Below are 15,475 nucleotides of genomic sequence, written 5' to 3'. Positions count from 1 at the left end.
TTCCTATTTATACATTTTGATAAAACAAGTAATGCACTAGACTAATTTAGAACATGCTCTATCAAATGGGCATGTAAAATTCCACCTTAAGATAATTTTGTCGGTAATGAGACACAAGCTAATACTTTCTGTTGACACTTGTGTTGTATGAAAGACCTGTTAGGCTGACTACAGCTACATGTTGCAAAAACGGAATTGCAGATATCTGCTGAAACACCAGAGAAAATATGTCTGATGGCCCATAGGAGAAATACCCACTATAGACAAGGACAAAGCTACTTGCTTTTTTTGTATTTTTGTGGGCCGGTACTGAGCTACATGCTCATCGTCAGTGGTCCCATAGAAGATACATAGTAATTTAATACATAATATTATATGCTACAGGTTACATCTTCTGGGAGTTAGGATGTGTTTATGATTTTACATTTGAATGACTGGTGCTTAGTAGTATTTTATTTTTATGCCTATAGCATTATGTGTGGTGTTAATATGTATCTTCTATAGGACAGCAGAAGACGAGTGTGTAGCTCTGTACTGGTGTGGACAAATAAAAATATGAAAAATAAGTGTGTGTGTGTGTGTGTGTGTGTGTGTGTGTGTGTGTGTGTGTGTGTGTGTGTGTGTTTCTCATTTGCGAACAACATGAAAGCTGTCAGACACCCTGACAGTTTCATATGGGTGTATGAACATGCTGTGCATTGTACTCAAGTGGGGTAAGATGATAAGTCTCAAAACTCTTTGGACTGCTAGGGTACATTGCAGTATTATGTTTATGTTTAGAGATTTGTAGCTCTCACACTGTTATCTGTATTTGCTCAGCAGTAGTGATTGCATTATGGGGGAAGATCTAATCTTTATGTATAGTTTTCTTATACCTTATACAAATAATTGCTAATAAGGTAGATGCTTGTCCAATACATCCAATACAAGGTGAGTCAAGGAGGACTTAACGACTTTGGAAAGATACAGAAATTTATTGAGATAACTTACAAAATTGGTAGATGTGTCATTTTGTAGCAAACAGCCCCAAAGTTTGATTCACGTAGTGCATCAGTATCCCATTCCACCACCAGGAGCACCAGCACAGCGTGCATTTAAAATGGCTATGCCCACTGGTGTGGAGCGTAAAACAAATTCTGCTGCAGCCCTTCGGCATAGATTTCACACCAAATGTGCTAAAGAGCCTCCAAACAGGCCTGCAGTTTACTCTTGGCACAAGAACTTTGTTGAGGTGGGTTGTTTACTGTGACATTATAAATCACCAGATCTTTCTTGTGTAATTGATTACATCGAACAGGTTAGGGAGAGCTTTTCCTGCGGTTCATAAAAATCAATGCGACTTGTCTCTCACGATACTGACCTTCCATAAAAGACTTTGGTGAGTACTGCATAGTCATTTACACTTGAAACCATACAGATTCACAATGGCGCAGCACATTAGCGATGCAAAAGGTTGCGCATGGGGAATTCATTGCGGAAATGTTGCATTGGATAGAGGATGACAAGACATTCCTGAGCACAATAATCTTCAGCAATGAACAAACATTTCATATCAGTCGCATGGTGAACACCCACAACTTCAGAGTATGGGGCAGTAAAACTCCACAGACAATGCTGGAACAAGTTTGTGACAGTCCGAGAGTTAGTGTTTTGTGCCCTTAGCAAATTGATTGTATGGCCTTATTTTTTTCCATGGAGAAAACACTATCTCGTGTTGTTTATGTGGACATGCTTGAAAACTTTTTATTCCGCAGATCGATGAAGATAATAGAGATGGGACAGTTTACTACATGTGAGGTGGTGCACTACCACATTTCCCCATGGAAGCTCAAGATTTCCTTGATAATTGCTTCCCAGGTCAGTGATTGGCCTGGGAGAATCAATCGCATGGCCACCTAGCTCCCCAGACTTGACACAAGTTGATTTCTTTTTCTAGGGTTCCATTAAAGACCCGAAAACTCGTATGTACACTGCCATTGCACAAGTTACACCTGACTTGCTGCAATGAGTGTGCAAACAAATTTATTACCAGTAGGATGTTAGGCGCATCACAAATGGTAGCCACATCAAACCAAAATAACACTTTACACTTTCATGTGAAACTTGAGCTTGTTTGCTACAAAGTGGCACATCTACAGAGTCTATGAGTTATCTCAATTTCTGTATCATTCCAAAGTTGAGAAGTTCTTTTTGACTCGCCCTGTGTGTATAGTGTAGTGTTTGTGTTGCTTGTAAAGGAAATTATTAAGATTTATTATGGCACTACAGAGCATTAAAATGTTCTAAGACTTAATGTTGTATTGAAGGTATTACACATGGTGGGTGCTACTAAAAGTTTAGCTCATCAGCGTGGTTTTGGATGCCTATTTTGTGTGTGTTTGTTGTGCAGAAATTCTCTAATGAAAGTTGTTCCTTTCTGTTGTATTGCAACTTTTTTGGTGAAACTTTTTAAAGTAGAACACTACAATTGATACCACAATCTAGAATTATTTGAGACAATAATCTAAATTAGTTTTTTTGTTAAACTACAGTTTTCCCTGGTAGTCATAGCAATTATTCTTGGTAAACAGAGGCAGTGAAAGAAATGGAAAACTCCTTAATAAACTTCATCTGCTGTCATAGCATCTTTTTAATACTAGTGTACATTGCAGTCACTTTATGATCATGGCTTTCTGATTCTGTTATTTCTAAACTTGCATTTGCATAGTAAAAACACTGTAAACATTGTAGACGGAATTTATTAAGTTTCCCATTTCGAACTAAAGGTGTTTGTAACACCTTGTATCAATTGGAAGATCAGTTTGTTTCTCACTACAAACAAGAAAATTTTTAAAGTGGAATATTTGTACCTGTGCAATAGAATCATTTCAGTTTGTCATAAGTGACATTTGGCTTAGTGATATAAGTTCATAAGGACACACAAATGTGGAGAGTAACCAGTACTCTAACAACTACTTGTAGCATTGCCCCCTGTTAGTATCTGCAGGCTGGTACATGAGGTAGCGTAAGTTTGGCAAACAAGACATGGTGAAAAAGTGTGTACTAATGTTTTGCTGTGTGTTTTTTGTTGACTCCATTGAGACTGAGTGGGAGCAAGACATTTGCTCACAGTAGTAATACAGCCTGGTACTGTATAATTTTAAAGATGTTTTGTAGATCCATCTGGTATTTATTTCCATATCCCTAACACAATAATGTGTGCTGCATTTTACTGTGCTTTACAAAGAACAAAAAGAAAGGAAAAACAGCCACCTCCAGTGATCTCTGGAACGTGTCAGATTGGTAAATACTTTCCTTCTTGTGCCTTCCTTTAACACCCCATGTTGTGCTCCACATTGTGCTGTCTGCTGCTGTGATGCAGGTGTGCTTCTCAGTTATTAATTGTTCTTCTCGTTTTGCTACACCTTTTCAATTATCATTAAATGTCACTAAACCATGTATCTTATTATATCAATTTAAGACCATTCTGTTGAATGTGCTTTCAGAACACTAGTTTAAATACATATTGTTTGTAATAAAACACAAACCAATATTTGACATTGGACATTGTGTGAAATACATTACACATTGTAAAAACAAAATAATAAACATCTTCTGAAACTTCACTGGTTGATTTTTGGGAGAGACTAGAAAAAATTCTACTTACAATGTAAGCAGATTAACTTTAGTTGTAATTTGGTACTACAGTCCGATTAAAATTACTTGATAGTTGACAGCTGTCAGTTGCCGTTACTCTGTTGCCACATCAGCTGATAGCTACTGCTCGGTTATAGGTGACACACAGACACAGCGGGTCACTTCACATATACTGTTAATGTGTAACACAGAGGAATGTTGGAAGCGGCTGCCGTGAGGTATGACGGAAATGCAAGATACTCTGTCAAAAATTGATTTTAAGTGACCCACGCTTGAACAGTGGCAGACAACATATGTTGTAGCCCTAAATTTAAACTCTTGACCTAAACTAACCAAAACCTTGTAATGTGTAATGTATCCAAGAAAACAGTGCTTAACAATCAGCGGTAGAACTAAAATCACAATCGCTTTGTTCACAGTGATTAAAGCCAACCTAAATGAGCAAACTCAAGGCAGAAAAATTTGTTTCAGTACTAGGAAACAAAATGTAATTTTTTGCTATCATTTGCTGGTTATCTGAAACTGTTCTCACACTGGCTACACGAACTACCACTTTTGCAACCAATGAGCATCCTGGTTGGCACTTGGTTGTAGGTTATAGATGATACTGGCAGATTCTGCATGAAAAAAAAAGATAGGAAGAAAAATAAGGGCAAATAAAAAAGTCAATGGAATAATGAAAATGACGTGGCAAAAAAAATACATATGAATCAATTAATTGAATAAAAATAATAATGAAAATCTTTTAATTAGATTTAGAAATAAAAAGAAATTCACTGGGTGGTAAGAATTTCAAATTCTACAAGACAGGTTAATCCACTAACCAGTACGCTACAACGTTGTGCATCAAATCGTTATACTTATGATTAATATACTCCTATAGCAACAATGAATTGCAGCCTTCAAAAATTTGGTCTTGCATAATATTGTGTGAAATTTTTTAAAATCTAAACCCGTATCTGTGATCGTGTTAATGGTATATAAGACACTGAATTGTGTCTAGTATGGAAGTAGTGTTTAGTTAGTGCTGTGTATGAAGTGTGTGTATATCATTAGCATCATTTTTGTGTGTGTGTGTGTGTGTGTGTGTGTGTGTGTGTGTGTGTGTGTGTGTGTGTGTGTGTGTGTGTGTGAGTTGGTTGGTTGTTTTTTTTTCCGTAATTTGTGATGAAATACGAACTTAAAGGGCCATATCAAAGTTTTGGGATCCGAACACAATAAGAAAGAAAGCTGGACAAGGTGAATTGGTCAATTGTTGGGACAGTTTGGCAACGGTGTACAGCTCAAGTGTGACATTGAGCACTCTGATTGGAGGAAACCAGTTCATGCCTGTGAAGTGTGGACTATCAAGTAATTTTAATTGGACTGTAGTGTGGGTTACAGAAGGAGCATACAGGGGTTGCACCAGCTAATTGATAGAGAATTTAATGTGCTCCACATCCCTGTCCTATGATGCGATTCATGAATGTGTCAGTGAATGAATGATTTACTGACTTATTTCCTCTTGCTCTTATGCAGGGCTCTTTTAGAGTGTGTGTCTGATTCAGTTCCACTTCCTTCTCTTGATTTGGATGGTGATTTGTTCTTCTCTAGTTCTGTTCCAAAGATTTTAAGCATTTCTCTATGACATCTACTGACAAAGACTTGCACACTCTTGGTGATTGTAGAGGTAACCTTCTAAGTTTCACATCTGTGTAGCAGTTTACTTGTTATGGAAATCTCTCTTGTGCTCCGTAATGCATACAGCTGGATGAAGGCTTCATTTGCCTTTCGGATTCTTGTTCTGCCATCAGCACCTGCACTTCTCTCTGCGGCAACTACACCCCCAACGTTTGTGAACTCCTTCATATTCTTAACGTCCTCGTTGTTTGCTCTCAGCTTTCTTGTACCCCTTGTATTGATTTTCATAATCTTTGTATTGGTGACATTCACTTTCAATCCAACAATCTTGGCTTCATATCCAAGGTCCTGCAGCTTTCCTTCCATGTCAGTATGGTTCTGCGAGAGGAGGCAGATGTTTCTTGAAAACACACAATCATCCAACCACTCAGTCCATCCTTATTGTATCCTTTCTTCTTGTTCTCCTCCTACTCCTCTGCCACTTTTCTCATAACTTCATCCAGTACAAGTAAAAAGATAGATGGAGATAAAGAATCAAACTCTAGACTTAACGGGCAAAGGCTCCATAACTTTACCCTCATGAATGATTCAGCATTTTTAGTTATTGTAAGCCTCTGTGTTAACCTTCAGTATCTTTTCTGGTATTGTATACTACAGTGAAACCTCTATATAACGTTTTTCAAGGGACCACAAATTCTGAACACTGTATAGAGGAAAACACTATAAAGAGGAAGGCTTGCAAATAATAATTATAGGGCATTACTGAAGATCAGGATACCACTAATCAGCTTTGACAAATGGTGCCATAGATGACGTTTTAAATTTTCACAACATATGATATTCATTACAAATGATCAATGTATCAACTGATTATTTTTTTTTTTTTTTTTTTTTTTAATTAAAACTTGGGGCTCGGTAGGTGGATGGGTGAAAGTAAATGGATCAGTTTGTACAGTAAAAAGTTATAACACATTCTTAAGATTGACGTCATTCTCCAAAGCTGACAGGTGGTATCCCATTCTTCAGTTGACCCAATTATAGAAAATGAGCCAAATTTTGTTTATGATATACTGAACATATTACATAAAAACACAGTAAATGGGACAGATTAAAAAAGAATTAGTTACAGAAAAATTACTTAAATAATTAAATTATCAAATGGAACTTAAATTTGCACAAAACTCTAGGAACCTAAGCAATCTGAAAATAACATACCTATGATTTTTTTAAAATATTCAAGCAGGCTTGCTTGTTTTCTGTTTCTCCTAGACTCTATGGCAATCATTTCTTGCTCCAAATGAGCAAGTTGAGCTACTGTTCTGTCCTCAAGTCTATGGGCCATCATGTACCTCCTGAATGTTTCAAAGGCTTCAGCTGCCTTAGCATATGAGGGCACAGGGTCATCTTCCTTGTCACTGTCACTTTCACTACCACTATTACTCTCCAAGTTTCTCTCTGCAGGCAGCTCCTCAATACTTTGTACTCCTGTGGTTGCCACGTTGTCATCCACAGCCACAAAGTCCTCAAAAGTGACAGAATCACTGCCTATTAATTGGCGAAACTCTTTCAAATCGCTTGCAACTTCTTCCACAGGAGCTGCTATCTCATTCTCACAGAATCCCGCTTTTGTGAAACAGTTTTTAATAGTTTCAGCACTTACTTCCCTCCACGAGTACATAATTAAATTTATTGCCTGTAAAATGTTCAGTTTCAGTTGTGAGCTTTGCTGGCTTCCCGGTTTTCTTTGGTCCATCAAATTCAAGGCCTTTTTTACAAGGGCTATCCTATATTTAACCTTAAGGGCGTGTATTATGCCCAAGTCCAAAGGTTGCAGACGGCTAGTGCAGTTGGGTGGCAGGAAAATTACTTTAACATTTCTCAGAAAGGGTACGTCTGGTGGATGTGCCACACACCTATCCACAAACAGCAGCACTTTTCTTGCAGCACTCACCATTTTGGCGTCAAATTCTCTTAGAAAACGTAAAAATATTTCACTCGTCATCCATGCCTTGGCATTGTTTGTATATTTGCACGGAAACGTGGAAATGTTTTTGAAGCACCTTGGATTTTTTGGCTTCCCGATAACCAAAGGTTTCAGTTTTTCACTGCCATCAGCGTTTGTACACAATAAAACCTTGCTCTTCTTACCGCCATGGCAATTTTCCCCACGAAAAGTAAATGTCTTATCCGGCATTAAATTGAAAAACATGGCGGTTTCGTCAGCGTTATAAATGTCACGCAGTTTGTAGCCCTGTATCAAATTAGGGAGAGTCTGTATCCACTGAGCTACAGTTGGTTCATCCACACATTTACTTTCTCCACGTTACGATTTGTACACAACACCATGACGCTGTCTAAATTTATCAATCCATCCATTGGACGCCTTAAAATTGTCCATTCCTAACTGAAGTGATATTTGAAGCGCCTTCTCCTTCAAAATAGTTCTGTTTATAGGAATGTTTGCAGCACGTGCTTGCTGAAACCAAGTTAATAAAACTTTCTCCATTTCGTCGTAAGTCGATTGTTTCAAACGCATACGTTTCGAATTTCCACAATTCTCAAACCCTTCCATTATTGATGATCTGTTTTTCACAATAGTGTTGAGGGGCCAGTCCCAATTGCTTCGCTAGCTCCACGCGACTCATGCCAGGAGATGCCTCCACTTTTTTAATAATAGAAACCTTCTCTTCCAGAGAAATATTTTCTGCTTTTCACCCATGTCCACTGATGAAAGCTTTAAAAAAACGTTATATCGAAGACACACACTTACTAGGCACACGAACTGTTTTCTGCTCACCTCACACAACACGCTACTATAAGTACTAATACAAAACATCGACTGAAATGGCGCCAAAAAGATTGCAAGCAGAATGTGCGTCACATGTCACGTGACCGGGTTTTGCCGCTGACATATGAAATACGCTGAGCGCGGGCTTTCCGAGTCAGTGCAAACTGTGAAACCACATAACGGAAAACGATGAGTCTACATCCAGTCACTTAAACGTTATAAAGAGGCAAATAATTGACCAGGGTTCCAAAAATATGAGCGTTACATGGAGGAAACTGTAATATAGAGGAAACGCAGTAAAGAGGAATATTTAACATTGTTTATATGGGCTTTGTCGGGACCGAAGAAAACGGACGTAACATAGAGGAAAACATTATATGGAGGAACGTTATAAAGAGGTTTCACTGTACTTCATAGGTTTCCACATATGACTTGTTTTAATGAAGTCAAAGGCCTCTTCAAAGTCTAAAAAAAGACACTGAAGTCTAGTGATGCATACATTTGATTGTTTAATAAAGACTCCTAAGGGTGTTTCTTTGTTCTGTACAAGAATGATTACTTCTAAAACTGGGTTGTTACTTTCTCATATGCAGTTCAACATGCACCTTGATTCTACTAAGGATAATTTGTGCAAACACTTTGCTTGGAATCGTAAGGAAGCCGATTCCCCTCCAGTTATCGTAGTTGGTGATGGCTCCTTTTTCGGGCAATTTGACAAGGAGCCCTTCTCTCCACTCCTGTGGCTCACTCCTCAACTTGTAGTTCTTCATCAAAAGAGGGTAAAGCTGATCAGTGGCTGTGCCTGGGTCAGTGGTCAGAAGTCGTGGAGCAGTGTTATCTGCCGCTGGGGCCTTTCCATTCTTTACTTGCTTGATTGCTAACTTAATCTCTTCCTTTGTAAGTGGCTCTGAACTAATCATATTTTCTATCATTTCAGGATCACCTTCATGATTGGGTTCCCTTTTATCATCATGTGCATTCAGCACCTCCATGAAGTGTTCGCACCATCTACGTCTGCAACCGTACTCTGCAAATCACCTTGAGGTGCATAGCCACCTTGAAAGTTGTGTGTCATTGTTGGCAAGATGCCCTTGTTTGCTTATTACAGGTTGACTGTGGGTGACTTTCTTTTTGTCAAGGATCCTTGTGACATTGTAGAGCTCCTTCACGTCTTCAGCAGCAGTTGCTATATGTACCTTCTCAGCCAATTCTGAGACCCACTTTGCGTGATTGGCTGAAACACTTTTTTTCACCTTCATATAATCATCTTTATGTTCCTCCCATAGTTTAATTCTCCAGAGCCACATCTTGTTACTGTTTAATTTTAGTTTTACTCCTGTCCATAGTCTGAAACAATTTCAAATTGTTTCTGACATCTATTCCTTTCTTCTTGGGTTCCTCAAGCAAACAATTTTTTCAGCTTTGACCTTCACCCAGACTTCATTAATGTCCTCTTCATCATGACCTCTTCATCATCTGTGCAAAGGCCCTTGTACCAGCTTCTCAGTTACAGTTTGAACTCTTATCTGCTATTTTCATTTTTCAACTTCGCAACGTAAAATCTCTTCTTTTGAGTTGGAAACAATTTCTCTTAGTGGCATTCCCCATTGTAGTGTTATAGGCCCTTTGCTGTTCCTTATCTATATAAACGATTTGGGAGACAATCTGAGCATCTGTCTTAGGTTGTTTGCAGATGATGCTGTCGTTTATTGACTAATAGTCGTCAGAAGATCGAAACAAATTGCAAAACAATTTGGAAAAGATATCTGAATGGTGCAAAAATTGGCAGTTGAGCCTAAATAACAAAAATGTGAGGTCATCCACAAAAGTGCTAAAAGGAATTTGTTAAACTTCGATACACGACAAAATCAGTCTAATCTAAAAGCCGTAAATTCAACTAAATACCTACGTATTACAATTACAAATAACTTAAATTGGAAGGAACACACAGAAAATGTTGCCGGGGGAAGGCTGACCAAAGACTGCATTTTATTGGTAGGACACTTAGAAAAAGTAAAAGATCTACTAAGGAGACTGCCTGTGCTAGGCTTGTCCATCCTCTTTTAGAATAATGCTGCACGATGTGGGATCCTTTCCAGATAGGAAAGACGGAGTACATCGAAAAAGTTCAAAGAAGGGCAGCACGTTTTGTATTATTGCGAAATATGGGAGTGTGTGTCACAGAAATGATACAGGATTTGGGCTGGACATCATTAAAATAGAGGCGTTAATTGTTCCAATGGAATATTCTCATGAAATTCCAATCACCAATTTTCTCCGCAAAATGTGAAAATATTTTATTGACACTGAACTACAGAGGGAGAAACAATCACCACGATAAAGTAAGGGAAATCAGAGCTTGTACAGAAAGATATAGGTGTGCATTCTTTCCGTGCGCTATACAAGATTGAAATAATTGTGAGGTTGGTTCGATGAACTCTCTGCCAGGTACTTAAATGTGAATTGCAGAGTATCCATGTAGTTGTAGAAGTATCTTGATGCAAACATGTGCAGACACAAGACAGTGGTCACTGCCTATCTGCTCCCCTTTGGTTTCTCATGTCTGAGAGATTATTCTCCTCTTGTTTCCCCTTAAAATGGTCAATTTGATGTTGAGTGTAACAATTAGGAGACGTGCAAGATATTTTATCACATTCTTTTTGAGGGAAGATGACCCACCAATAATTAGACCATTATTGGACCAGAAATCCACAAAAAGTTCTCCATTATTCATGTTGTCCACACCATATCATCTCATCACTTCCTTCAGTGCAAGAGTGTCTGCACCCACCATTACATTAAAATCATCATCGTAATTAAAATGTGTTTCCTGCATGTGTTCTGGACTGTTTCCTGGAGTACTGCATAGACATTGGCTTTAAACTCTTCAATAGTTTCTTCATTTCTTTTACCTAAGAGCAGTCCCAATCGCTCAAAGAGGGATCATAATTATTTGGATTTTCAGAACACAGGAATATATGCGTAGTCAAATTTGTTCTATTTACAAAGGTTGTTATTAGGTCTGCCTGGCTGCTTCTTAGTTTCTTTAATACTCTCTTTATCAGAAAAGTTCCAGGACAGGTTTTTTGTGTCTGTGTTGCAGTACTAAAAAGGAACAAATGTTTTTTTCATGTTACCTGAATGTGTGCATCCTTGAAATGAACTGGGCCGTGTTTCCGTAAGAACTCACTGGGTGGCAGGGCTATGCTTAGTAAAAGATTGTTTGGATTCTTGGCACACTATTCATGGTGACACAGTTGATGCTGCTTGTGAGCAAAGCCTGAACAATAAGTTCTGTGTTAAGCTCAGAAAAGGACAAAAATTAAGCAAGCATATTCAGACAAGACACTTCGAAGAAGTCAGCTTTTCAAGTGGCACACAATGTTTTGTGAAGGTAGGGATTCAGTGCAAGTTGATCCCAGATATCAGATGATGTATTATATAACAACAACTTTGAATCATAATGTATGTCATAAGATTTTAGACTAAGATTTAAGGAAACGTAATGCAAACCTCATCCCTCACGCACTAACAGATAAACAGAAAGAGGAAATACAAAGAATTTTTGCTGAAGTACTGGATAGAGCCAGACATGATCCCTCATTTCTGTCAAAACTTTTTGCTGGGGATGAAAGGTATGACTCTCACACGAAGCGTCAAAGTGCTGAATAGCGGAGTCCTGCCTCACCAGCCTTGAAAAAAAGTCAAATGACAATCATAGAGAACAAAAACAATGTTGATAGTGTTTGATAGGAAAGGATTAGGTCTCCAAGAGTATTTTCCTCCAGCTCAAGCAGTGAACCAGTGAACCAAACTGTTTACATTGAAATCTTGAAACATTTACGGCAAGCAATTAGGTGTCACCACCCTGATTTGTGGTGTTCTCAGGACTGGTTCGTACTGCATGACAGTGCAAGACCCCATATGGGTTATCTGTACCAAGTATCTGGCCAGACATTGTCACATCAGCCATACTTGCTTGACCTTTCATGCCTTGACATTTTTTCTTGTTTTCGCGAGTGAAAAGGCAAATGAAAAGAAAGCTTCGTCAGCATATCGCAGACATCCAGTAAGCTGTGACAAATGATTTTTTCAAACATTGCAGTTGAAAATTTCTCTACTTGCTTCCAATATCTCCAGAAACATTGGCAAGTGTGTGTATAGATATCCAAGGGGACTACTTCAATAGTTGCTTGGGTCATTACCTGGTAAGTCCAATTTTCTATTTTTTTAAAAAACCAGTCCAGGAACTTTCCTGACAAAGGGGATGTATTGATTTTAAGCAGCTATGGGCTATTGGATATACAGATTTTAAGCAGTTACGGGCTATTAGCATACAACAGTCGATTGCCATGGTGAGCTGCAACCACTGAGCGTTGGCCTTGGCTCCCAACCAAGGTGTTATAAGGGAAGGAATGTATTTCCTAAAATTCCGTTTGTGTGGTTGGGTTATACTGCCATTTCTTGATTGTCATAGCCTCGTCTGTGGTAATGGAGTGTGCCACTGGAATGTGAGGTTGACATTTGCATAAGAGAGGCTGTCCAAGTCGCATCACTGTACTGCACGCCCCGAATGAGTGAATGAATGAATGAATGAATGAATGAATGACAGAAATGATAATTATCGGTGTATAGTGCCATGGATTCTTAGTGAGCAGAAAGGCAGAAGGTTACAAACAGACTCTTGCTTTGAATTGTATATATATATATATATATATATATATATATATATATATATATATATATATATATATATATATATATATATATCCAGTTGCTAATGCAAATGTTGCAGTGTCTGACTGACATTTCATAAAATTTTCTCATCTTTTTTGGTGTCCGAAATAATTACCATATACTAAAAGATTTATATGGTCATAGTTTTATTTAGTTTTGTATATATCTTTTATACATCAAAGAGATTAAATGTAAAATGAGAAGCCATACAGGTTTCTAGTTATACTGGTTCAAACTTGCATTGACCATGAAAATAAGATAAATTTTTGTAACTCTTTCTGTAATAATGAGTAAGTGTGATAATGCAGACACTTTAATCTGCCAGTCAGCTATGAGAGTAAGCAAATGAGAACTTGGACCGCCACAGGAAGAGGAGTGGTGCAGGAAAGAAATCCCACCTCCCACTTGCAGGGCTGACAGCCTGCATCCTAGTCCGTGCTTCTGCGAAAGCAGAACTGACATGCAGTCATAATGAATGCTGAGCATTTTTCCATTACTGGTATCAGTATTCAAATCCATGATTGACCAGGAGTAGCCACTGCATTCATTTCAAAATAACAACGATAACCACAAATAATTCGGTCATGATTCCTGCAACTGCTTCATGAGGCTATTAATGCCATAAACAGTAGCACAGGTCAGACATTTACCAGTATCTTATGCAACCGTAGTTCAAAACACATTCTCCTAAAACTGCTACATCAAAATGTCTACCTATTATAAATTTATTTCAAGCCCTCACACCCAAAAAAGGCTCTTTTACTTCATCTCACGAATACTTTTACTTTATACCTCCATAGCTAGAAATTCTGTGATGTGCTTTATAATTTTACATTAGTATTTCAGTTTGTAATAAGCCCAACATCTTCAAAAATTCTACAAAATAGCTGTTTGTTCAAAACAAAAATGAACTTCAGTGCTTATAGAAAAAGTTGCTTATGTATGTTTTGTAAAGCTTCAAAAATGTTAATGATTCAGAAGTATAAAGAACATAACATGTCTAAAGTGTTATTTGCAGGTATCTTCACAGATTTGATGATGAGTTAGAACAAATAGAACTTAAAAGAACCATTGGTGGACATAGATCACGGCAGCATGCCAGCCGTGAGGATATAATTCGTATGACAATACTGAAAGATAGAGAGGATTATGAAACTGGAGGTATAGGTGAGTTTTACAACTAAACCTGTCCTAGCCATTCTACTGGCTTTTCACATATATGATCCTGTTTATTATAATGTGTAAAATGTTTTTCGTGGTAATAACCTGCTTTAAGAAAGATTTGGAACATAATCTGCAAGCTATTTGTTACTGTCAAGATGAATACAGTGCAGTTTTCTTTCACCCCAATTCATTTGAAATTAGATTCCATATTAAATCTTTCTGTAAAGGAAAGTAGTTCTCAAACTGAATATGATCTGTGGATCACAGAACTAACTAATATGTAGATGTTTGTGGTAAGCTTTTTAATATGTAAGTGAAAAGTGCGGCTCACAAGTTGTGACATGGTAGTGAATAAAACAGTGACCGAAATATAGAATAAATTTCCTTCACTTCACATCTATGGTGACAATTTTTTTTGTCATCAGACTACCAGTTTTTCTAGAATGGCCATCTTCAGATTTGCAGCAAAATATGAGAAAAAATACAAATACAACAGCAGATTGTCTACAGCTTAAAATAATAAAATAAACCATAATGAAAAGTACAGCTGACATACGTGTGCATTTGTGCACTTCAAATATGAAGAGGCATATCTGCTTTATAAAAACACGTCCTCATGTACTGGAGCCATAGTGCCATCGTCAAATGTTAAACATGAAATCAGCACCAGCATTGTCAAATATGTGTAAATAACAGCATATGCAAGAGTCATCTTGTCAGCAGCACTACTGTTCAAAGCAAACAACTGTACAGTAGCCACAAAACGTTTGTGTTGCAAGTTCACCAGGTGTCTCTACTGTAGGCATACACACATTCTTCAATGATTAATTGTGCAATGTAAAATAAAGGGGAATACAATCACTTAAGCCTGTGAAGGGCTTATTAGGTGTAAGAGGAATTACAGTAATAAAAAGGGATAAAATAAAACATGACAGAAGTTAGATTGTTATAAAGGGGAAGAATTAAGAGACAGTAATTGACGTATGCTCAGGTGCCAAGATTACAGATAATGACATAAATAGTAAACAGCTTTCAGAGTGCACAGAATAATATAAAAATTATAAAACAGATAGCAGCTAAAGAAGCCACAATGAAATAAAACAGACTGCCACACATAATCAGCGCCCTCTATTATTGCTAATGAAAGAACACTGCGTAGGCGAGTAGTAGTTAGAGGAACGTGACTGCCAGAGGTACCCCCGTACCCTGCGGCACACCGTTGCAAGAAAAGAATGATAAAACCCCATACCAGTGCAAGAGAAAAATTACCTAGTTAATGAAATATATTATATAAACACAGAAGGAACAAGAAAACACAAGAGTTGTGTGGACAATGTAAGAAAATTAAGTAAATATGTAAGGCATTCTGTGCTGGGTGAAACCATCGGCAAGCTATATAAAATAGAGGCATTCAGTGACTAAAGCGGAACATTGTCAAACAAAGCAAAGTAGGCGTTGGGCACGAAATCGCTCTGCCTATTAAGCAGTTTTGTTAATTATTTCTTTTTTGCTTTATAAATGTCAAGCTCC

The 15,475-nt window shown here is 37.7% G+C and overlaps 1 protein-coding gene across 2 annotated transcripts in view; it reads left to right on the top strand.

The window, feature by feature from the left end:
* Positions 1-15,475, top strand: part of LOC126161879 (translation machinery-associated protein 16 homolog) — a 45,106-nt gene that overhangs the window by 14,438 nt on the left and 15,193 nt on the right. For both annotated transcript variants that reach the window (XM_049918009.1, XM_049918008.1), the window contains exon 4: positions 13,800-13,948. In XM_049918009.1, coding sequence (XP_049773966.1) covers positions 13,800-13,948 — 149 coding nt within the window. The remainder of the gene's footprint in view (positions 1-13,799; positions 13,949-15,475) is intronic.

Source organism: Schistocerca cancellata, chromosome 2 (genome assembly GCF_023864275.1).
Source record: "Schistocerca cancellata isolate TAMUIC-IGC-003103 chromosome 2, iqSchCanc2.1, whole genome shotgun sequence".
Lineage (NCBI taxonomy): Eukaryota > Metazoa > Arthropoda > Insecta > Orthoptera > Acrididae > Schistocerca > Schistocerca cancellata.
This window is presented reverse-complemented; position numbering and strand designations above follow the sequence as displayed.